Genomic DNA, 24,885 nt, shown 5'->3' on the forward strand with positions numbered 1-24,885 from the left:
TCCGCTGAGTCTGAGACAGATCAGCTTAGTCCCAGAACTGTCACTCTCGAACGAAATTCCTATGGTTGAAATTAATTTCTTCATAGAAGAAATGAAAAAAAATCAGTATTTGTGCAAACTCAGATGTGACGCTGGCCAGCCTTTTGCTTATCACTGACCTTGGAACATAATCCTCCAATTGTGGCTTGCCTTAGAATCACCTGGAGAGTTTGTCAGAGACTGTTGCAGTTGTCCTGGCTCTGGAGACTCAAAAATGCAACGATAGTGATGAAAATTTTTTTTATTTCCAACAAGATTTCAGATGATGCTGGCCCTGCTGGTCTCTAAGACTGCACAGAGATGAGGAACGGTCTACATAGGTGAATAGAGCACCCTACTCAGAAACCTTTTTGAAAAATGTAAAGCCTGAGACCATGCTGTACTTAGTACAGAGCCTTCTTGGCACAGAGGCCAGAAAACGTAGGGAAGGGTGAATGGCATGAAACACAATTTAGAAACGCAGCGGACACCATAAATAGGAAAATGCTGTTGATAATAAGGAGGCTATTTGGCTATTTTATAACAAGCAGCAGAAAATAGTACTTCTGAAGCATGTTGTGATGCTATTAATTTTCTGTCTACTTAGCAATCAGTTTTTAAGAATATCTTTTCCCATATGCTTTCTTATTGAAGTGACTACACAAAGCTGATAGAAAATTTAAGTAAAAGAAGAAGTATTGATATGCGGTTCACAAGAAGAAATGAGGTGGGCCAGGGTCAAGCCATGGAGAAATCTAATGTTTATTGAAACAGGAATTTTTAAACAATGGAGTCTGAGAGACAAGAGAACAATAGTGCAGAATCCTAACAGCCAAGAATCAGGCTCCCCTGGGAGGTCCAAGAAGGGGTGCTAATGTTGCAAAGAAGTGTTCTGAGATAATGAATGCACTGGGTCTCTGATTCAGCACCATGGAGACCATGGTGTATTTCTTTGAAATGTTGTTTACAACCCCTTTATCCTTGATTGAAGGAAAGTATAGGGAGGCAGTGGAGATCAAAATATAAACAATTCTGTCCACATGTGTTTCTATGCATAGAGCATGTCTTTGAAATAGTTTTGCTTCTAATGTTTGACCTTCACAAGTACCAAATGTTTTATTAACATATTTTTCATGTTGATAATTATACCGATAATATTTATGAACTCTTTCTGTTTTCATATATATTTTCCATGTGCACTTTAAAATGACTTTGTTTAGAAAAACAGATTTCTGTTAAGTTTTTCTGCTGTAATTCCTTATGATGTTTTGACTAAGATGAATGAACATCTTTTTCATATTGGAATTTTCTTAAGGGATTTGATTATCTTCTGTATGTTTTCAAGAAGGGGTATACATTTCTCTAAACTTAACTTTCCAAAATCAAATAATATATTTTTTTGTGATTATGAATTTTGTTATTGTTTGTAAAGAATTATTTATCTAAAAGTCAGTGACAGAGAGACAGAGCAGAGAAAGGCACTTTCCATCTGCTAATTAAACTCCAATTAGCTATTCCAGCTGTTGGTGGGAGCCAACCAAAGCAGACCCCTGGAACTCCATCCTCCATAACTCTCCAAGGCATATGCATATTCATGGGGTAGGACTGGAATCCGAGCACCTGGGCAAGTCTAATGCTTCAGTATGGGACGGTAGTATTGAATGTGGCAGCTAATTCCACTGTCCCACAACACTCAGTAGTTCACTCTCCAGGTACCAGCAACAATCAAGGTTAGGCTAAATTGAAGCCAAGAAGCTGGAACTCAACTTGATGATCTCAGAGTGTGTAACAGCCTGCCAACTATTTGAACCATTCCTGCTGATCCTCCTTAATCTCCACTGTATAGTATCGGGAACCTAGTATTGGAAGTTGAGCTCAAAATGTGCTTAAGGTTCATGCATATTACAGTGACTGTTAAGGTTTGTGTGCCTAAAGCTCAACAGCGTGAGTATATATACTCAAGAATTTATGGAAATTTTGGATTGAGTGATACAAACTGTGGCTGACACAGTAGCATAAGAAGCTCATCTTCCACCTGTAGCACTGGCACCTCAGATGTGTGTTCCAGCAGCTCTACTTTCCATCCAGCTCCCTTCTTCTGGCTTGGGAAGGCAGTGAAAGATGGCTTGGGTCCTTGGACCTCTGCAGCCAAGTTGGAGACTCCTAAGAAGCTCCTGGCTGCTGGCTTTGAATCTGCTCTGCTCCAGCCACTGGTGCAATTCGAGGAGTGAACCAGTGGAAAAAATATCCCAATCTCTCTGTCTCTTTCTTACTGTCTCTCTTCTCTGTAAATCTGCTTTTCAAGTGTAAAATAAATAAGTCCTTCAAAAGAAAGGTATTAAAGACGAACTTTATTTATAAACAAAGTCAGCATCAAGTTCAAGATAAGTGTGTTAAGTGCTAGTCCTAGTCTTGTCACCCACCTAAATGGCTAAGAATCCTGGGAATTTAGCCATAGTAACAGACTCTTCTTGGTGTTTATGTGTGTGCGTATTAGTAGCTTAAGAAGAGTGGGTGCACATAAAAGATTTTTTTTTATCAGAAAATAGCTCAAAAATGGCTATATCAGAAATGTAGGGTGGATACACAGTTATTTCCCACTATATCTGTAACAAAATGTCCCATTTTGGTGAGAATTGTGTTGGTGAACTTCCTAGGAATTTTTTCTGCCACAGCTTTGAGTACAATATGAAAATATCTTCATAGTATGCAAATATGATTGTGAATCAAACAAAATGCCTTGCACATCTAGACACACTGTTGCCGTGACCTCTATCCACCAATTCTTTGTCTTGACTAAATCACTTCCACCTCTTCTTAGCTTTCGCATTGATGGTGCTTTATCTTACAAACTTTAATTACAGTGCTCCAGCCCTGTTATATACTCTCAGGAAATGCTTCAGGATTTTTTTAAAGTAAGCCTCATTTATTATTATTATTATTATTATTTGAAAGGCAGAATTATAGAGAGAAGGAGCAGCAGACAGAGAGTCTGCATCTGCTGGTTCATTCTCCAAGTGGCACAATGACTGGAGCTGGGCCAATCCAACTCCAGGAACCTGGAGCTTCTCCTGAGTCTGTCTGTCAGGTGTAGGGAACCCAAAACTTGGGCTATCCTCCTCTGCTTTCCCAGATCACAAGCAGGGAGGGGGATCAGAAGTGCAGCAGCTGGGACAAGAACTGATGCCCAGATGGGACATTAGAGTATAGGTGAAGGGTTAGCCTGTTGAAGCATAATGCCAGCTCAAATGCTCCAGGATCTTGATCTAGTGAGTTTAAAATGTGCACTGGAAGCTCTTCTTTACCTATCTCCAATTGATGTGAGTACAGCAGTTTTCCCACCCTGTAATAGAATGGTTACTTTATTTTGATATTTTAGCCAAACTTGTGTAATTTGGACCAACTGAGAGGTCTCTGATGTTGGTGATAGTTTCTGCTTTAACCGCCAATGTTTTTCAGGGTGGTCATGCATTACCTTCTTATTGAATGTTGATGTGGCTTGCCTGTTGATTTCAGATGCATGCAATTACATGTGCATAACCTCACCCAAGACCTCTAAGCAGTGATCATTGAAATAACAACCAGTATCATACAGTATACAGAGTAGCTGACATCTTTGTTTTGTTTCTCACTTGATGGTGATCTATTTAAGTGTTTGTCCCAAACAGTCATAATTATTTGGGAATTTTATGTGACAAATTCCTACTGATATAATTGCTGGTTCTGATATTAAACAAATTAATGGTGCTCCAAAAAAAAAAACCCACTCAAATCAAATGCCAAAAAAGTAAGACAAACACAACAAAATGCATCCTGCATTTCTAGCAAGCTTGTAGATAATGTTCACACTGCTATTCTGTAGGTCATTTTTCCAACAGCACTGATTTACAACCACTTTATACAGGACAGCACAACAACCCAATAATGAATATAGTTTTGAAAAATGTAAGTTGTAACGATGTACAAAAGCGTGTGCTTACCATGAAGCAAGCTAAATAATGTAATTTAGAATGATAAGTGATTTTAAATAGCAGCAGGTAGTATAAATACTAACTAAAAATTTAATATGAAAAGTATTTCCTGTAATTAAAAGTATTTTAATTGCTACTCTTAATTAATCTATTATAGTGAAAATGTTACTGTGTATCCTAATAGAAAATATTTTGTGATATTCAGTTGTTCTATGTAAGTCTTACATTTAATTCACTGAACTGTACATTTGCCTTTATTTGTTTTTAGTTTTGTTGTCAGCCAACCACTGTATCCTCACGACCCTGTTCTCTACCAGTATGTTGTAACTTTGTGACCCTGTTCCCACCAGTCCATGTAACCCCTTGGCACCATGCCTGATGTTCCTATCCATCAATCCTTTGCGGCAGCTCCCCCTACTCCCGCCTATCACCACATCTGCCAACCCCCCTATCCCTGATGGTCCTATCCACCAATTGCTCATGGATTCATGTTACCCACCTCCTGGCCATAAAAGGAATCTCCCGCGTTAGTGCCCCTGCTTTCCTTGGAGCCCCTCCTGTCACTATGACAGGAGACGACTCCTCTCTCTCTCTCTGCTTTCTCTTCCCTTCCCCTGACCATCTTTCTCTGCTCTGCTTGCTCTCCGTTCCCTGTGGCTGCATCTCCTGTTGAAATAAAGACCCCCTATGTGAAAAGATAAAAATATTCTTGTAATTTATTTTCAGACATAGTATCAAGATAATGTTAATAAAAATTTCAAAATGTTATAAAGCTTTTCAAATGGCATGCAAATTATATATTTAATGCAGAAAAAATATAGAAATTTATCTTTTGGAAGTTTCTTGAAAATTTTCATAACTTTCCTTGTTTACATAGGGCTATTTTAGTTAGCAACTTTTGTCAATTACTGCTTTTGCTTTGAGTGGAAAGTCATGTTTTGTTGAGCTTTCCAAATACCCAAATGTGAATTTTATATACTTTTTCACTTAAAAAGTTGATAAGCTTTTTTTTACTCCCACTCTTATATAAGTTTTCTACTATATGCATTACTTCTTTTTTTAAAGAATTATTTATTATATTGATTGCAAAGTCAGGTCTTCAGAAAGAAGGAGAACAGAGAGAAAAATATTTTCTCCACTGATTCACTCTCCAAGTGGCTACAATTGCCGAAGCTCAGCTGATCTCAAGCCAGGAGGCAGGAGCTTCTTCGGGGTCTCCCACGCTAGCACAGGGGCCCAAGGCTTTGGGACATCCTGCACTTCTCTGGCCAGAAAGCTGGAACTAAAAGGGAAGTGGAACAGCTGAGATACAAACCAGCATCCATAAGGGATCTTGGCACATGCAAGGCAAGGATTTTATCTGCTAGTGTATCACGCTGGGCCCAGCACTTTTCTAAAAAGGAAAATTTTGATTGAAGGTAGAAAATGAATATTTTTAGCAATATAAGGAAACAATCTTTGTTTCTTGCAATATTGAAAACTAATTAGTTATAGTATTCCAGGTATTTGGATCTTTTGTAGCAAATGAGGTTCAAAAAAATTTAAGTATGTTTATAATGACATAACTATTAAGTAGCAGAATTGGATTAAAACTTAGATATAGTGTATTGTGGGCATTAACAGAGCTAGAAAAATGTCATTTTAACTGTATGGTACTAAAGAGAGATTTGAGAAGGATGTGAAATGACTGGCAGTGTCAAGAACTGGACAGAAAGAAGCAAAATTAGGAAAGACATGATATAGTGAGATTTAAAGCACCTACAGCAAACTTCTCTCATAAGAACATCATGAAGGGTGTGAAAACTTGAGCTTGGGTCTAATGTGGGAGCAAATATTTTTAATCATATTGCTTAGGAAGTACAGAGAAAATAAAGTATTTTGGAATATAATATGACAAGAAAAAATGCATGCTTTGGGAATATTAGTAGGAGAGAATTGTCACAGGAATTAAGTCAGCACTTCTTAAGCAGGAGTTGTACCTAGGTGTCTATATTGTTGAGTCATGTTATTACTTATTTAGCTCATATTCAGACATTTTAGAAACTTGACACATTTTATTTATACTCTTGATTCTGTTACTGAATTAAAAGTTAAGCTTTCTTAAAGTATGTTCTAATTTTTTCTCCCTATATCGTGAAGTATGACGCCTGCTTAGCACCCATAGAGTTTCTAGATAATTGTTTATGATTCAGGTATCCACTTGTTGATTACCGGCCCTCCTTTTGATCTTGCTTTATTCTGGACTGTTTCACAACTATGGAAGGCTCTGTTGTTTCGCCCTGGCCTCTCTCGTTCTGTTCTTTTCTCTGAGGAACCTGGTAGTAGTGTATTAGACTAGAAAATCAGTGTTCAACACAGTACACACGTTCTGTGAAATAATTCAATTAAAACAAAAACCTGCAGGAATGCTATATACTGAATAAGGGTTGTGGTCCTAGGTCAACTGTGCCTATCTTGATGTTGTTACTTTTCTGAAACAACTCATCTGGAAGAGCTGTGTCTTGATACATGTGGAATGGGAGCATGCAGTGACTAATTTGAAAAAAAAAAAGGTTTTGATTTAACTTCTACTGAATTTGATGACACAGTTGTTCTGACAAGGCCAACAAGAAAAGCAACAAAGAACACGCTCTTTGCATTTCTTACTACATCTTCTTAAGGCTTGCTTCTTTAAAGGTCTAATGCATTTATGGCAGAATTAAATGTCAAAATCAAAGTGAAAATTCCCTTTAATATTTTGGTCTATGAACCACAGGAACTCATTTAGAGTTAGTTGAACACTTGTAATTCTATTTACCTTTCTTTAAAAACTATTGCTTTTGTGTCTGTGGTTTTTTGTGTCTGTGGTTTTTTTTTTTTTTGTATGTGTCATATATAGATTTTTTTTTTGCTTTTATTTCTCACAAAGAAGTTGTTTGTGAATGAAGAAGACTGATGACTATTGTAGTAATAGAAAAAGAGATTGGGTCATGGGATTGAAGGAAATAAGTAAGGAAATAAATAAGGAAAAACAATTTATAAACTTTATTACAACAAAAAGACTAGCATTTATTTCATACCATGTGGTCAAGGTTTCGTTTGGTTATACTCATATCTTTTGTGTCAGTTGAATAGAGTACAGACAAGGCAAAAAATAGTTTCAGGAATGTATTGTGAGAGATCATAATTTGTATATTTTCCCCTTAATGTTATCTCCTTCCCAATGTTGTATATTGTTGTCCAGTAAAGAATATTGTTAAATATTGGTAGATATATGATTTTTATGAATTTTGAGGAAACTGCTTATAAGTTACCCAGTATATTGAGAAATGTACACTGCTCTGAGTAAAAGACATTTGGAATGAATTTCTCAATTCAGTTCTTTTTCCTCATCCAGTTACCAAAGTAGTCTGAAATTCTTTAGGAATATGTGTATTCAAATCTTCATTGGAGGCATTGCTGTGCAGGAACATATGTAAACAGGCATATTTTCCTCCCATAATTATTTTCCTGGAGTATATTAGCACCAATCCTGGTGTTTTTATTCAAGATATTTTAATCCCATCTACATTTTAGATGGCAATCATAAAGCTCTATGGGTTTTTCTCCTGAAGAAATAATATCACCCCCATCCCAAAGATAATGGTTTATAAAATAGACAGCTTTGAAAAATTAAATGAGCTCCAAAGAGGAACCGACCGTAATCAGCTTCCACACTGCGATTGTGCCATGCGCTGAGTCATGCCTTTATGATTGTATTTCCCTTGGAACATGTATAATTATGGATGTTTTTTTTCTATCTTGGTAGGAACTGGGAAGTAACAGCCCTCCACAGAGGAACTGGAAGGGGATCGCTATCGCCCTCCTGGTGATTTTAGTGGTGTGCTCACTCATCACCATGTCGGTCATCCTCTTAACCCCAGGTAATCTTTCTCCATTCCTCTCTTATTATGGGATTGTGGATGATAATTGCACATTCAGATATCTTAAGAGGTAGCAATATGTGAGATCTCAGGACACGTTAGCATCAGAATTCTTTGTTAAAAAAAAAACAGTGTTAAATATATTGCAAATGACACAGCAATTCTACAGTTCAAAATATCCTGCAGATTTTAGGGAAAAAGCTAAAATGTGAAATATGAACATTGGAAACACCAAGGAAATCCTTGGTCACCATGACTACTGACAGGCTTCTTAGATTTGTCAGTTAGATAACTGTATGGGGGCTTTAGAACTTTAATATGATGAGGGAACAGCAAAGCCAGAAAATTTCCATATGCAAATAATTATGCAGATGTAGGGAAACAGAAAGTGAGGAATTCAGAGGGAAAAAACGTAGCAGTTTAAAAGACAGTAAAAGGTTCCTTAAAATTTTTGTTTTTTACACCCAGAGTTTTCCTTCTGTGTAAATTGCTCTGGTGATGATCTTTGCACTGTGTTTTTCAGATGGGAGTTTAATATTGATAATGAAATCATCCACAGGCAATGTGGCTTCTATGAGTCATTCCAATGTGAAATTTCGTGAAATATCCCACCTGATAAAAATGTTGGTGTTGAAATGTACAAATGGTCAAATGAATGGGGTTTATGGTTTTACTTATCATATTCAAGAACTGAGAATGGAATCAAGGAAGCCTCTTTCCTGAGGAAAGAGGAAAGAGAGAGAGAGAGGAAAGAAGGAAAGGAGGGAGGAGGGGGTAGGGAATGAAGAATGGAAGACAGGCCAAGAGAGAAGAAAAACCCAGACCTCACTCAATGAGTTTATATTGTAGAAACAATTATTGTTTAGGTTTACAGTTTGTGAAGCACATTCATATGCCCCATGTTCAAATGTCTTTGGGTCTCATTATTGTTGTAGAAGAGTGAGTATGAAATAAAAAATATAATCATCGTGCTGGATTAGAAAAGTCATTGGTGTAAGTAGGCAGATGTGTTTTTTCCACCATATGTTTGTAAATTCAGTGCCACTAGGAGATGATCGCATGAATCTGACAGAAACAGTAACTGTAGTGATACTGATTAGGACCTGAATTTTGATTATTGTTGACAAAGGCCTTGTTAGATTTATAACCCAATTTAGACTATCCTAAAATCTACCAAGTTCGGCAAAATTATATGTCAGCACAATAAACTGCTAAATACTAAAATGAAAACAGACACAAGACAGCTGAATAGTACCCTATAGCCACTTTAAGGTGTATAGCAGCCGGTTCTATGTACAAACAAAAATTGAAGGGTCAATGAGATAGTCACAGGTTGTGGTTAAGAACTTGCATTGTTTTAACGTATTTATTACTCAATGCCATGTTAATTAATTCCATAATGTTGTAAATTGTCCTTGTGGTTATGTTGTGGCTTTAAGTTAAATGGGATGATTTTCTGCCAGCTCTGCCTTCAGATCAGAGATGGTCTCCCCTGGACTCTATGCTTGGTATATGTTTGCAATGAAAGAATCTTGACTGAATTTGAAATGTAATACTGCAACTAAATGAACAGTGCACGGGGAGGGTTTGGGGCAATCCAAGAGCCTATGAAACGGTGTCACATAATACAATGTAATTAATGATAATAAAAACAAGAATAAGGTGATTCTGCCTCTATGGCCTGAGTTTAGATTCAAGGCAAATTACCAGAGAAACAAAATACTGAATGCCAGTATTTTGCAGCCAAGAGTTGAGTCTTCAGTGGAGAAACTCTGTCAGAAGTTACCTAGTGTTATTTTCCTCATTGGTAAGGAAAAAATAAAACAGATCGAGGTTGTATACATTTTTTTTTCCTGTGGTCATGAACCTGTTTTAGAAAAAAACATTGACATTTTTAGTGTTACTTATAAACTTCAAAAAATGAAAGTAAGTATTAAACAGGGAGAAAACCTTGCATATTCTTATTCCCTCTTGCTGTGGCCACAGGAAGCAGGACTGGGCCATGTCAATGTGAGGAACCAGGAGCTTCTTCTGGGTTGTCCCACAGTGTAATACGGGCCCAAGTACTTTGACATTTTCTGCCAGAGGCCAGCTCTAGCCAAGTTCAGAACTGCAAAGAGTGTGTGGAGTCAGCGAGGAAAAGAGACACGGACGTGGTCACTTGGTCAACAGCTCAAGCAGCTGTCCTTTTAATTTACTCAAACATATCACAAGCCTCTAAGCAAACGTTTGGTTGTTCTATTTTTAACTTCATGACTAAGCAGGCATGCAAAGATGTTTGATTCTTTTATTTTTTACTACATGGTTAACTAGGTGCTCATAAAATAATTCTGTAAGATACTATAATTTTTCTTCAAAGCCAGCCATTATTCATTCTTTAGTAGTAACCATTGAGTGACCAGCAGGACTCCAAGACCAAGGCACATATGGTTACCTACTAATCAATAATACATTCCTACTACATTTCTATTTTTACATTTTCTCTATCACTTAATGGTAGAAATATGTCTCAAGAGACAGTACATAAAGATCCAAGACAAAAGTTTCAAATATTAAATCCCCCTATAGCTACAGGCTCCATAATCCCAGAAAAAATCAAGTAATAATCAAAAGTGTATTTCTATAATTTTAATAAAAGCATCCTTTAATTCCTCTAGCCAAAAAATTATAAAAGGAGCTAAAAAGATGCATTTTCTATGATCCAAAAAATAGAAAGCACAGGCTAGCCTTTAAGGTCACAATAAGTATATTTATCATAGCAAGTTCAGCTCACACTCCCATCACTTTCATTAACTTTTAGGATACTTAGCAAGCCATTTCCCGGAAGGCAAGCTACATGTCTGGGCAAGGTTCCGGGGTAATAGTTACACATACAGTAAGGTGTCTAGAAATGACATGGGTTTAATTGTACTCCTGTGTGCATTAATTCTCTTGAATTGTTAAAGGCCCACTTACCAAGACGTTATCAGCAACATTACCTCCCAAGCTCACATCGGTTGCAGATATCATCTTAAAAGGGCAAACAATAATGCCTCCAAAGAGTACAGAATTCTTTAATGGAGTGGTTGAGTGTCCATGCAAAGGGGGTAAAACTGGTGATTTTAGTTGTATGCTCGCTCATCACCATGTCAGTCACCTTGGCAGAGAAACATCTGCCAGGCCTTGCCGTATAGCTGGAAGCTTCTTGCGGCTTGCCAACAGGAGAGCTGTTCTTTTTACACCTCTGTGTCATCCACACCTACTGCACAGACCCCAGGAATATTCTGTTGCTTTTCCAGGCTATTAGCAGGCAGCTGGGTCAGAACTGGAGCAGCTGGGGCATGAACTGTCTCCTCTAAAGGATGCCTGCTTTGCTGGCGGTAGCTTTCCTAGCTATGCCACATTGCCATGAATAGTGTGCACTCTTAATTTGGCATACATGTGTGATTGTATGCACTTGTTAGGCGCTAACACCAGTTGCACACAGACCTCCTTATCTGCCCTGTGCAAGGATAAATGCACAAGGAACATCTTCTATTTGGAAAGAAAATATTAGGTTAACACACTTCCCTTCAGATCTTCCCCTTTTCCACCTCTGCGTCCTCAACTCCAAGCTTTCCTGAAAAGATCACCCAGACAAATGGAAATTGTCAGACAGGAAGAGGAGAGCATGTCAGGAAGGAAATCCGATTGTGAAATTAGTCAGTGAAATATTGAGCATTTTAGGACAAAGCGCTGACTAGGGAACAATTCTGCCAATAAAATGCAAAGCAGAAATTTGTTTAGGTTTTATAATTGCCTAAATTTAGGGAAATTGCTTACCTGCTTTGACAAATGGTCCTTTTATGAAAAGCATCTTCAGTTTGCGAGAATGGGAAGTGATCTTTTGACGTTTATTACAAGTCTGTTGCCTAAAATCTTATATAATAACAACAATGAAAATCGTAGTGGCTTTTTAGTGACATATGGCAACAAATTTAATGCATGGTATTCTTTCAGTAAGCCTTTCATATCTTAAAATACATACAGTGCTCTTTTTTTTTGGAAGATGAATGCAGACAAAAGTTATGTAGTTGAAAAAACGATTTAGGAAAACTTTTAATCAAAATAGTGTAACAGTGCTAGGGAAACACATGCTCATTGTAATTGTAGTTTGATTGCAAATTTCATTACAGAAGTAATCCGACACAGGTGCCTTAATTTCTACGCTTGTCAAAATATTCCTTGAAGATAAAGTCTGACTATTTTTCAAAGTATTTCCCTTAGCAAATAACCTCCTGGAGAGAGCCAAGTATTCCTTCTAATTTCTTGAGCCAACAGGTAGACTTATTTAAATGCGTTTATCAAGCTTATACGTCTTAGGGTTGGATTAGATACGTTTAAAAGAAAAGCAACATTTATTCTCAGAATATATTAACTAGAAGATCAATAATAATTCCTTAGAAGCATGTGAGTGTCCGTTTACATTTGGAGGGTATGCCAATCTGTTGTATGTGTATACTGAAATTCTAGTGTCTATTTCACAGTTCATATGTGGTATAAAAATGACCATGTAAATAAAGTTCATGAAGAATATATTTGCCAGTTTGTTTTCATGAGAGAACAGCTTATTTTAGGAGTTGGAATTTATTTGCTAAAGAGTATTTCTCAAACTTCTCTTCAGCTACCGTTTTGAAAGTGTTACCTGTGATTTGTGCATACCTCTGTAACAGTGGTCTTTCTGCTTCGAATGTATCTGCACTCTGTCCTTATCCAAGACAGACTCATCATACAAAACATTTGGTATGATGGCTTCCTATTATTATGAAGGATAAAGTTACTGCGTTTGGCAACTCCCCTTCTACATAAGCTTCCAGGGTTGGGCTTTCCAGGTTTTTCAAGGAAGACAAACATTTGCATGTTAACCATTGGAGATCTGCTTCATGTTACTTGAAGAAGCATTTAATAGGTACGGTCCAGTTAGATGACTATTTTCACTCTATCGCTTCTCGGCCTTTTGGCTAAGATCAGGTGTAGATGACTATTTTCACTCTAAAGTTATGACTACTACTACGAAGGATTTTAACTAGGTTCAAATGCCAAGCTGGGAATTAAATTACAAATGTGAATTGCGACAGTGTTGTTCCTAGTTATCTAAAACCAGGAGATTTGATTAACTTAGGCAGCTAGTTTGTGCAGATAGGAGAATGCTGGCTGAAGTGATTTCATCATTCTTAGTCTTCCCCTGGCTTGGATGAGGGCCCTAATCCTGATATGTGCTTATTCATAAGACTCCGAGATAAAGAATTCTGTTTCATTTTGTTTGAGATACCATATTAAAAATCAGAATGATCTTTGTACCTTTAAAGAAAAAGGAGCATTTAAAATTATTCAGGTGTTTCAGAATCCGAGACAGAGCTCGCTTTCCAGAAAGCATCTGCTAAAACAAGAACTTCATTGAACTACTGACAGCTGAGTTGTTATTGTTATGCAAAAATCCAAAGCAGATTTATTCTAGTTACTATTATGCTCTATCAAAATAATAGCTTCTGGTTATAGTTAGTTAAAATGTCATGTTACATTATGTTGTAACAATGTCTTGGCAGCTGCAATTTAAAAGGTGTCATTTAAGCATGTGACCTGTGTCTTATAATGCCAAAGCAACAATTAAAGCATCCCCTTTTGCTTTTATGAGAGGAAGACAATGTTTTGCTGATGTTGAGATACGCATTACTCACTCAAAAACATCACCATCAAGAAAGATTCTGATTGTGGATTTTATGTTGTTGCCTTAAATAGAATGTGCCGTGTCAATAGGCATAAGTTAACCTGCCTGTGGTTGTGCTTTCTAAGAACAGCACAGATGAACGTTTGGAATACAGCATGAACCAGGCATATCAGGCTGCAGGGAGCAAAGAGCAAACAAGGACCCATTCTGATAGTCCTCACTTCCCTGAAAGATTTATAAAAAAAAAAAAAAAATCTTTGGGATGAATAAAATGGGTTCTATCAATTCTGTTTTATCTTATTCCTAGTTATCAGATTGGGTTGCCTTACTTACACTCACCTTCTCTCATCTGATCAGTTGAATAATGAATTTAGTTGACATTATAAAGTGTTTAGTTGTACAGCAGTCAGGAGGGAATCTGTTTTAATAAGTCACATTTATTTATTCCTGCTGGTACCAAGCCAGATATTGCACTAAGTGCTTGTCATGTACTATCTTATTTATCCTCATACCCTAATATAAAGTAGATACTATAATTTATTCATATTCCACAGGACTCATTCAGGTATTAAAAATAAATTACCAAATGTCACCCAACTAGAAGGTACGGAAATTAAATCCCTTCCCCAAGCCCTTTTGGCTCTAGCATGTGTCTCGACATTTGTAATATGCATGGAGATATACAGCAGTCATAGACAACCTTGAATGTAGCTGCAGCAGAGAATAGATGTGTAAATGACTGGGCCAAGGGCAGAGAGGTGGCGGGACATGAAGTGGAAAAGCGGAATTCATAAATTTGAATTTTGTATAAATTTTTATTTTGGTTATGATATTGTTGAACATCAAATTCCCATGATAAAAATATGTCCAATATTTGCTTTCCTAACCCGTATTGCACTAAAATTCTTTACATCCCATTATTTTCTGATATAATCAATTTGCATCCTTATAAAAATATTGAATTTAGAATTGTAATACTCTGGTTTATAGGTTGGTGGGACTCGAGGCTATGTGATCCTAGAGAAATACAGTTCCTGAAAACGAGTGACATTTGATGGACTCCTCCTAAAAAAGCAATCTTTTAGCATGCATTTGTTTCAGGAGTTTGTGGAGGGAAAGTTTTTTAATATGCAGTTACTTCTGGAATACAATTGGTTGGAATCACCAGCTTCCAGTTTATTTATTTTGAACTGCATAGATTTCCCTGCTGTTAAACAATTCATTTATTGACTGCCAGAAAAAAACACACTGGGAAACGCAATAAAGCTTATATTTAAGACTTACCTGATATTAACATTCTGTCTGTGATGCAGAGTGTCATTTGCTCTTTATCATACTGTTACTTTTTGCATAAAAGTTCTCATTTTACCTTTTATCTGTTTCTCATGTATTTGTGTCATAGGTGAATTAACATATATTTTTAAATCTAGGATTGAGCAAAATTAATGTTTTTTAAAGTTTTATTCTATTAGATTATTTGCATGCGTCATTGATTTACCTTGAGTTAATTTTTGTATGAATTGAGATAAGGCTCAAGGCTTTTTTTTTTTTGCATGTAGACATCTGTTTCACGTAGCATGATTTATTTAAGAGATTGTTCTTTCTGCCTTACAAAGTTGTCTCCACCTTTCTATTTGCCGTTGGTCATGGGCACATGAATTATTTGTAGGTTCACTTTTATTGAATGATGCTATAAATGCAGTTGAGAACTTGATATCCTTTTTTGATATCCTTGATATGCTTATTGCTATAGAAACACAACTGGCTTTTGTGTTTTAACCTTACTACCTTTGTTGAGTTCAGTTACTATCGCTATTATATTATTCTGGATACTTTTGTCAGTGCTTCTTTTTCCTCACTTTATGTACGGAAGATCATGCCAAAGAACCTAAGATAATTTTACTTCATTTACAACTGACTGAATTTTGCTGCTTGTTTTTCTTGTTTCATTGTTTTGTATAGAAGTTCCAGTGCAATGTTAGATAGCAGTGGTGCAAGTGGGTATCCTTCTCCCACCCCCCATTAAATACATAAAGCTTTCAGCCTGAGCTGTGTAATTTATATAAATTCTCTTTATCATCCTGAGGATTTTTTTTTACATTTCTAGTTTTTAAATGTTTTTATAAGAAAAGCTCAGTGTGTTATGTTGAACACATTTTATCAATCAGTTGATATAATCATTCTTTAATCAATTCTTTTTCTATGAATCTGAGTATTACAGGGAAAGTCAATTGTTGGCCCATCCTTAAAGTTCTGTACTAAGTTGCACTTGTTGAGATGGGTGTGGCTGAAGTGTTTCAGTTCCCCCCAGGACAATCACATGTCATATTTAGCACCTGTTTCAAGCACTGACTATTGTGCTTTGGATTCAAGTCTTTTTAAAATGTGCAGGGCAGTAGCCCATGACGCAACTTCATGGGTTCTTAAAACCAGCTACCATGGGATTTTGGACTCCTGATTTCAATTTGATCTTCTAGTCTTCTGGAGAGCTTTGGGGAGTAAAACAGTGAATGGAAAGTCTCTCTCCCTCTCTGTCTTCTTCATTCAAGTGAAAAGAACATTAATAAAACTAATAATAAAAAAGTAGACTTTTTCTCAGGGTATTTAAACACTTATCTGGGCCAAGCATGATGCCAATATTCAATAAGAACTTAAAGCATATGTTTTCAGCATATTGATACATCTTTTATTATAAATCTTTTGGAATAATTCTATCTTAACAAGATGATTTAGTACTTCCTATTTGTGTAGGTTTTGGAAATGTTTGAGAAGAACTGATGCTATTTTCTCTTTAAATATTTGTTCTCAATTACAAGAGAAGTCATTTGTTCTGGGTTTTTCCTTACTGGAAATTTTTTGGTTATTGAATTTTTAAAATACATTATACTTGTTAGAAGCTGGTTAACATTATCTTTTCCTTCTTGAGTCAACTTGGTGATTTGTGGTGTTACAGGAATTTTTCCATTCCAATTACACTTATTGATGTCAAATTTTTCAGCATTCTGAAATAATTTATTTGTATAAAATTTGTAGTGATGCTTTACTTCTAAATTTCTCCATTTTATGCTCTGTGTTCTACTATCTACTTAAGCCTGATTAATAAAAATTAACTTCTGATTTTGTTGATTCTCTACATTGTTTTACCTATCACTAGTATAATAACATATGTAATATTAATATAACATATAATTGTTAAATATATTAATATGTAAGCATGTTATAGGATTTATAATATGCATATAATATATGCAATATGCTTCATATTGAATACTATGAACAATATAACATAGCTATACATTATGTATGTATATATGTATATGTGAAATATAATTTGATGTAATTATGATAATTATTATTAATATGTAATAATATTTCCTATTTCCTCCTTTCTGCTAGTTTGCTCCTTTTTTTCCAACTCCAAAACTTAATAAAGTTATTGAGATAATTTATCTTACTACTGGAGATGTTTATATTTGTAAATCTTAGTTTGATTTATATTTTCAACAAGTCCTATAAATCTTGGCACAGTTTATATTAACTCTTGGTTATTTTCCCTTCAGACTTACTGGATTCATTAGCGCTGAGTGTGTTTGATTTCAACATTTGTGTGAGTTTTCCAGTTTTCAACATTTGTGTGAGTTTTCCAGTTTTCGTTCTCTTGTTGATGTCTAACTTCATCCCCTGCAGTTAGTGTGCTTTCAATCTTCTGTCAAAAAAGAAGTACTTGGTTGAGAAACAGGACTCTCATCTACTCTCCAGTCCCCAAATACTTGCAATTGCCAGCATGCGGTAGAGGCTGATGACAGGCTAATAGCACAATCCAGGAGTTCCTTGTCAATGCCAAGACCATAATTACTCAGATAGCCACTACTGCCTCCATAGGCCTGCACTAGTAGATAGCTGGAGTCATGAGCTTAGTCACAAATCAGAGTTTCACGTTAAACGAGGGCATTGTAATTATTAGAACCATTCTCATGATGCCAAGGAAAATTGCAAAGACATATTTTGTGCCTTATCATGAGGAGTTCCCATGAATATATGAGAAGTGAATGAATTTGTCTCTTGTAGAGTAAAATTGCCTGTATTAGTGATCTGTAATGCCTATTTGAAGTATGTACTGTTGTTCAAGTCCACTATTTCCCAATTGATTTTCTGCCTAGATTTTTCTAGATACTCCTTTAAGTGGAGTGCTGATGTTTCAGATGGACCATATAGATCTGTCTCCTTTGTCATTCACTTCTTTCCATATCTGAGGATCTGTAATGTGTTAGTACATTTTGGCTGTTAAGAAAAAAAAAAAACTCAGAATGGATACTTTAAAAAAATAAGTGTGTTTTTATGGATCTGAAACTTGGATAATCTAATATCAAGCAGCCAATATGATTGGTGTCTGGTGAAAGAAGGTGTCTGCTTCTAAGATGTTATGCTGTTAGTACATCATCTGAAAGAGAACTCTCCCTTCTGATAAGGCAGAGGGAGAACGCCAAGACAGCCTGTCCCCAGCTTCCAACTTTTTGTCAAGGTGCCAGCTTCCTTCATCTGTGAACTCCTGTTTATAATCTTGTATTCAGAAGGAAATTTCAGCATGAATTTTGAAGAGGACATTCTCATTCAAACCTTAGCATATATTTTGAAGCTCTATTATAGGCTGTGTGTATGGTTCCTATTGTTTTATATCTTTAATAACAAATACTATATAGTGATATAATAAATAATATTCTTATACCTAAAATATATTTTATCTTCCTCTCTCATTTGGCTGCTTCTTGCATGTGAAACTTTTTATTTGTGATCTGTGCTTAATTAATTCTTCTCGGATGCTTGCAAAAGATATTACATCTAATATCATAAAGTTGTAATAATGTAGTGAATAAAATTCCAAGTCAGTTTAAATTACATATACAAATTCTGCCTTTACAAAAATTCATCCTTTTGCTTTTTGTAATAAATTACATTTCTGAGTTCTGTATGGCCATTAACATAGACTCTTTTTTTTTCTTTGCACATTTTTGTTTTAAAGCATGGAGAAAACGGAAAGATGACTTTGAAGTTAAATTTAAAATAATATTAGCTTTCATATTTGCCTTTGTAGCTACCTTTACTTCCTTTGTCACTTGGTTTCAAAATATTTCCTGGTGTTCTTTAATTATATCTTCAAGAGTTTTTACAGTTCAGATCTACATGGGGGACAGAATAAACCTCATCTTGTTAAAGGAAAATGAAGAAACACTTTAGTTTCTCTCCTTGACATTTGAGCAATGCTTTGGCTTAATATAGAACTTTTGGTTGAGAGCTCTTAAAATATTTAATTTGTTTTAGTTAATTGAAAGGCTGAGTGAGAGAGGGCAGAGAGAAAAGAGAGAAAAATGCATCTTCTGCATGCTGAGTCAATCTTCAGATGGCTTTGATAGCCAGGTTCGGGCCCAGCCAAGATGTGAAGTTGGGGACTGTATCTGTGCCTTCCTCATGAGTGACTGATCCAAGCACCTGCTCCGTCATCCGCTGCTTTCCCAGGGCATTAGCAGGGAGCTGCGCTGGAAAAGGAGACTATAGCACTTGAGTCAGCTATCGGATCTGGGATGCAATGTTGTAAAATGCCTGCTTAACTTGCTATACCCTAAAACGAACCCCAATAATATTTGTTTGTTTGTTTTTGGCACTTTAAGATGTTAATCCAGGGCTGGGCATTTGGCACAGTGGCTCTAGCTAAATATGTTGTAAAAGAGAGCACTGGAAGCTCTTCTTCATGTTCACTGATGTTAATCTGATGATAAATATCATAAATTTATTTGAAATCCTGTCATTTACACCAAAACAGGTGGAACTGGAGGGCACCATATTAAGATCCAAAACCAGGAGCTAGAAGTTTCTTCTAGATGTTCCACATGAGTGCAGAGTCCCATTGAATTGGGCCATCCTCTACTGTTTTCCCAGGACATGAACAGGCAGTTGTTAGGGAAGTGGTGCAGATAAGACTCTAACTGGCACCCATATGGGATGCTGGCAAGTGCAAAGTGTGGATTTGGCCACTGAACCACCGTGCTCGACTCTGCTTCTTGTTTTAAAGCATATCCCCATGTTCTTTTCCACAGTAGCTTCACTAATCTATTCCCACCAACAGCATATAGAATCCCTCCTTTTTCTGCATTCTTTCCTGCATTTATTATTGTCTTGGATTTTAGCCTTTCTGACAGACATGATGTGACATTGCAGTAGACGGTTTTCTAAAGAAAGTATAAAAATGGCAAACAAATACATGCCAAAAACTCAACATCACTAATTCTAAGTTGTGCATAATTCCTATGTGTATGAGAAAGAGTTAGAATATAGTGTGGGAAGACACTGTGCTTGAGGCAAAACTTCTATACAAAGGCACTGTAATTTTTGTTTTATTTTTGATTTTTTTTTAAAAAAATTAAACCCCCAAATATGAGGGAGAGCATTTTTAACTGAGTCAGTGATGTTAGTAATCTGGGAAAGCTGTTCAATTCACTGCAACACTGGCATCCTACATGGGTGCCAATTCTTGCTCCAGGTACTACATTTCAGAGCCAGATTCCTGCTAATGTGCTGGAGACAGCAACACAAGATGACCCAAATTATTTGCCCCTGGTAACACTGGAAATCTAGATGGAATCCCAGCCACCTTGTATTAGCCTGGCCAAGCCCTACCTATTGTGGTCGTTGAAGGAGTGAAACCTCAGGTGAAATTATTCTCTCTCTCCCTGGACTTGTCTTTCAATAAATAATTACATATTTTTAATGAGTTAGATGTCACTGATGAATATCATGACTAGAATAATAATTTCCTTGAAAATATTTTTATTTGAAAGATGGAGAGAGAGAGAGGAGAGAATAAACTTCCATCTTTACCAACTGATGTTGGGCCCTTACAAACCAGGGCATCTAAGGGCTTCTTGCAGTGGTCTCACTACGCAGTAGCTCAGTCCATGGGCCATGGTTCCACTGCTTTCCCAGGAACAACAACACGTAGTGAGGATGTAAATCAAGCAGCTAGAGCCTGAACTGACTGTCATGTTTGGGTGCCAACATCATGGGTGACAATTAACCTTCTCCATGACAGTTTGGGCACGTGTGGTAATAGTTTGGTATCAAACATTTGGATGCTCATATTTTATTGTTTGTTTCCACATCAAGTGAAACATTTTAATCCAGTGAGAAGAATGATTGATCTTTGCATTATAAAGAATGTATTTTTGATGTAGAGGACATCTGTCTCCCAAGAACCTGTGAAATTCACACTGAAAATTTCTGCTGTAGAGCAATGAATGTGTAGATTAAATTTGCTTGTGTGAAAGCTCAGCATAAAATCGTAGTTGTTTAGAGTAAAAAGAAAGCACAGTTGGAGGACATGTGGATGTTGGCTGTGTGCTGATTTTCTTTCATTCTCAGAAGGAAAAATACCCGCCTGCAAACACTTATGTTTATATCCCTCACTCAAATTCAGGATAATTTTAACTAGAAAAAAAGGTCTCAGGAAGAGCTTTGATAAGCATTCGCATTTTGAATAATTGACTAATTTGTATAATTAAACCTGAGTAAATTTTGAAGTTCTTGAGTTATTTATTCAAGGGATGATAAGTTTGAGGGAGAATTTAATAATGATCCTTCAGAAGGTGAAAATACAATTTTTATTTCAGAGTTCTTTGAGGCTGCTGAAAACAGGAAGGAAAGCAACTCCCAAATACAATGCAAATTAGAGGATGCTTGGGAAGCAGGGTCTTTGTGCGTCATATGTGTGGTGTATTTGCTTGAGCCCTATGTGTGTATATGTACATGTGTGTGGTGATCCTAATAAAATTATACACAAACAAATCAACCCCATTAAATCAGTGGGGGCGGAAGGCAATGTTTTGGCATAGCAGTTAAAGTGAATACTTGGGGTGCCAGCATTCCAAATGGGCAATGATTCATGTCCAGGCTGCTCTACTTCCAGTCCAGCTTTCTGCCAAAGCTCTGGGCCCACACCGGTCACTGCAGTCACTTGCAGAGTGAATCAGTGGACAGAACAATTCTCTTGTGTGTGCTCTCTCGCCCTCTCTCTCCCCTTTTCTGTGATTTTATTTTTCAAATAATGAATAAACATTTTTTTACCAGAAATTTGCATAGGGAAATATGCTTTTATTTTAAAAGGCTTTTTTATTATATATTAATATGTGCATGCATATATGTGTATATATATATGTGTGTATATATTTACAATTATATATATATATACACTAGTTTCATTCTGTTTACTATAAACAGAATTTGTTCTTAATTTAGTAACTACACGTAACTGAATTTTTAAAATGTTTTTATTATTATAGTATAGCTTTCTGTGTAAAAGTCACATTTTTGAAATATACTTAGAAAGAAGGCATGAATATGCAAAATTAAACATAGTCAAAAGCCTTATTTTAAATATAGACTTTAAGCTCAATTTTTCATTTTCTTTTATTGTTTCATTAATTTTCAAGCAGAAACTTAAATTTACACTTTGGATAGATAACCCTAATTACTAAAACCTTGAAACTAAAGAGAACAAGAGACAATTCTTTTAAAAGTGTGTGTGTGTGTTCTCTGGTGTTCCTGAAATTGAAAAAAAAAAAAGATGAATGGTGTCTCATATTTTCTTTACCATTTTAGATTAATTAGTAATAGTGATGATGGATATTAAATGGGTTGAGAACTTTGAAACCTTGATTTTTACAAAAATATAACAAAACCAAAATTGCTTCAATGCTGTTATACCTATATGTATGTGTGTGTGTGTGTGTGTATAACTAATGAAATATACTTTTGTTTCTTAAATTGACCTGAAGAACCAGGTAATTTCTTGAGTACGAAGAGAACACTTTGTTTCTTTCCTGCTGACAAAACTTAATAAACATTAGAAGAACTTATGATCTTTCAATCATTCCAAATAGTATGACTTTTGATGGCATATGATGGACTGTATAGTGTTTCAGCATAAAGTCAATCACAATTTTAAAAATCAGCAATACTTAGAATAGTCATCAATATTGACACTAATCACATAGAATGGTAGCATATAGGATAAATGAGGACTCATATTGAAAGTGAGCTAGATGTTAATATAGGGGATGGAGGATTATGTATGGGGCTGAACAGAAAAATGACCTTATTGTTGTTGGCAATTAGGAATAGCTGCAGGAATATACTTTTTTCTTATTTTGATTCTAAATGGAAATGATTTCAAATAGGCCTTACTGTAAAAGAAGTCAGCCTGAACCTCTAATATCAAGAAAAAACTTGATACAAAGTTACACAATTATTTTTCAGTAAAAAGAAACCAGGAACTAAAAGTAATAAATGGTCTTTTCCTTTAGTTCAGTGCTGAAGAAAATGCTTTTATTGTTGAAAGAATAAGCAGCCAACTCATTTCCAAAGGCTATTTAAAAGCAAAATTAAAATTTTGAAAGAAAGCACAGAAATACCAATAGAACTCTGTGATCTTACAATGATGGACTAAAGAAGAGAAAAACATGGATTATTATTCAGTTTCAGTCCTGATCGTGTTCACATTGCCAGAGCTGAATGGTTTGGCCATTTCCCTTTAACAAATAATTAGGTTTCCAATTCTGTAAATATTTGGGTGTACAGGTAGACTGTGTATTTCTATGAATTTTTGTGCTAATGTTCATAATCTTAAAAGAGATAATCTCTTTTCTCCAGTTGAATTCATCACTTGCTAATGAATTATACGATGGAATCATTTTTCCCAACAGACTTCTGTGTTTCCTTTTTGTCACTCATGTGTTGGTTACTCCGTGGCACATTATGTTTTTCAAGGTGCTACACTTCATTTTAGATGTTGTTGTTGATGTGGCTGTCCTAACTCATACTGGTTGTTTACGTCATTTCATGGTTTCTCACTAATGGTAATGTAGAGTGATGTAGTACTAGGGTTTATCATATACAGAAGGAGTACAATGGAACATGCATCCTTGTATCCAGATGAAAGATGGATTCCCAATGAAACTGGTGGACATGTGTAGAATCAATAATTGCCAAAACTTGGAACTTGGAAGCAACCGAAATACCCAACAACAGAAGACTGGATAAGAAAGCTATGGTTCGACTATCAATACAAGCACCAAGGACTACATCCCAACTGCCAAAGAGACCACGGGGAACTGGAGTGCCTTCGGAGGCCAACAATTCTGAGGTCATCCACTCCTGCTTGGATCTACCACATGGGATGGAAGAAGTCCAAATCCTTCTTCACAGGATCCAAGGGCATCAGAACAAAAGCCAGGAACCCTGAGCAGTCTGCAGAAACAGAAGAACAGTAAACTTTCTTCGGACCTAGTGAGGAGAGCTTTCTCTGGTCCTCGCTTGGGTCCAAATTGGGATCCCACTCTCTCCTGCAATGACCATTAGGATCACTCCAGACACCCCTCAAAACAAACAAATAACAAAACAAACAAATAATTTAGAATAGGTAGAGAACAACAAGGAAAGCTTAGAATCAGACAGGAAATGGTCAGCGTGGATTCACTTATACCTCACTAGGTGGGACACAAAGATTAGTTACTCCTCACTAGGGTATGGAAGATTTCTCTGCACACCCCTCCTAAAACTGTTCTGCACCTCAATTGTTGACATATGCCTTCTTAGGGTTATAACCCAGTTTAGACTATGCTAAATCTGCCAAAATCAGTAACACTGTAAAATGCTAAATATTATAATGAAAATAGACACAAGACAGCTGAACAGTAATCTATAGCCATTTTAAGATGTATAGAACCCGGTTGTATATAAACTAAAATTGAAATGTCATTGAAGTAGTCACAGGATGTGGTTAAGAAATTGCATTTTTTAAAAAACATATTGGTTACTTAATACTATGTCCACTAATTCCATAATGTTATAGATTGTTGCTGATGTTATGTTGGGGCTTTTAATTGATCGGGATGATACTCTGCCAGCTCTGCCTTCAGAGCACAGGTGGTCTCCCTAAGAAACCGTTGAACTTATCTGGACAGTAAGATGCTGGACTCTATGCTTGCTATATGCTTGCAATGAAAGAATCTCAATTGAACTTGAACTGTGGTAATGTAACAAGGTGGAGGAATCCACCATGGGGGGGGCAGTTTGGGGAGGGTGGGGAGAATCCCAATACCTATAAAACTGTGTCACATAATGCAATGCAATTTTAAAAAATCACACAAAAGAGAAAGCTGTGGTTCATTTACTCTATGGACTACGACTCAGCTATTTTTAAACAAACAAAGAAACAAACAACAACAGCCAAACAAACAAACAAACAAAATGCAGCCCT

At 36.2% G+C, this 24,885-nt stretch overlaps 1 protein-coding gene across 2 annotated transcripts in view; it reads left to right on the forward strand.

Moving 5' to 3' along the window:
• Nucleotides 1-24,885, forward strand: part of DPP10 (dipeptidyl peptidase like 10) — a 1,236,914-nt gene that overhangs the window by 732,596 nt on the left and 479,433 nt on the right. For both annotated transcript variants that reach the window (XM_040979106.1, XM_040979105.1), the window contains exon 2: nt 7,777-7,891. In XM_040979106.1, the coding sequence (XP_040835040.1) occupies nt 7,777-7,891 (115 nt within the window). The remainder of the gene's footprint in view (nt 1-7,776; nt 7,892-24,885) is intronic.

Source organism: Ochotona curzoniae, unplaced genomic scaffold (genome assembly GCF_017591425.1).
Source record: "Ochotona curzoniae isolate NIBS_2020 unplaced genomic scaffold, NIBS_Ocur_1.0 contig_3037, whole genome shotgun sequence".
Classification (NCBI taxonomy): Eukaryota; Metazoa; Chordata; class Mammalia; order Lagomorpha; family Ochotonidae; genus Ochotona; species Ochotona curzoniae.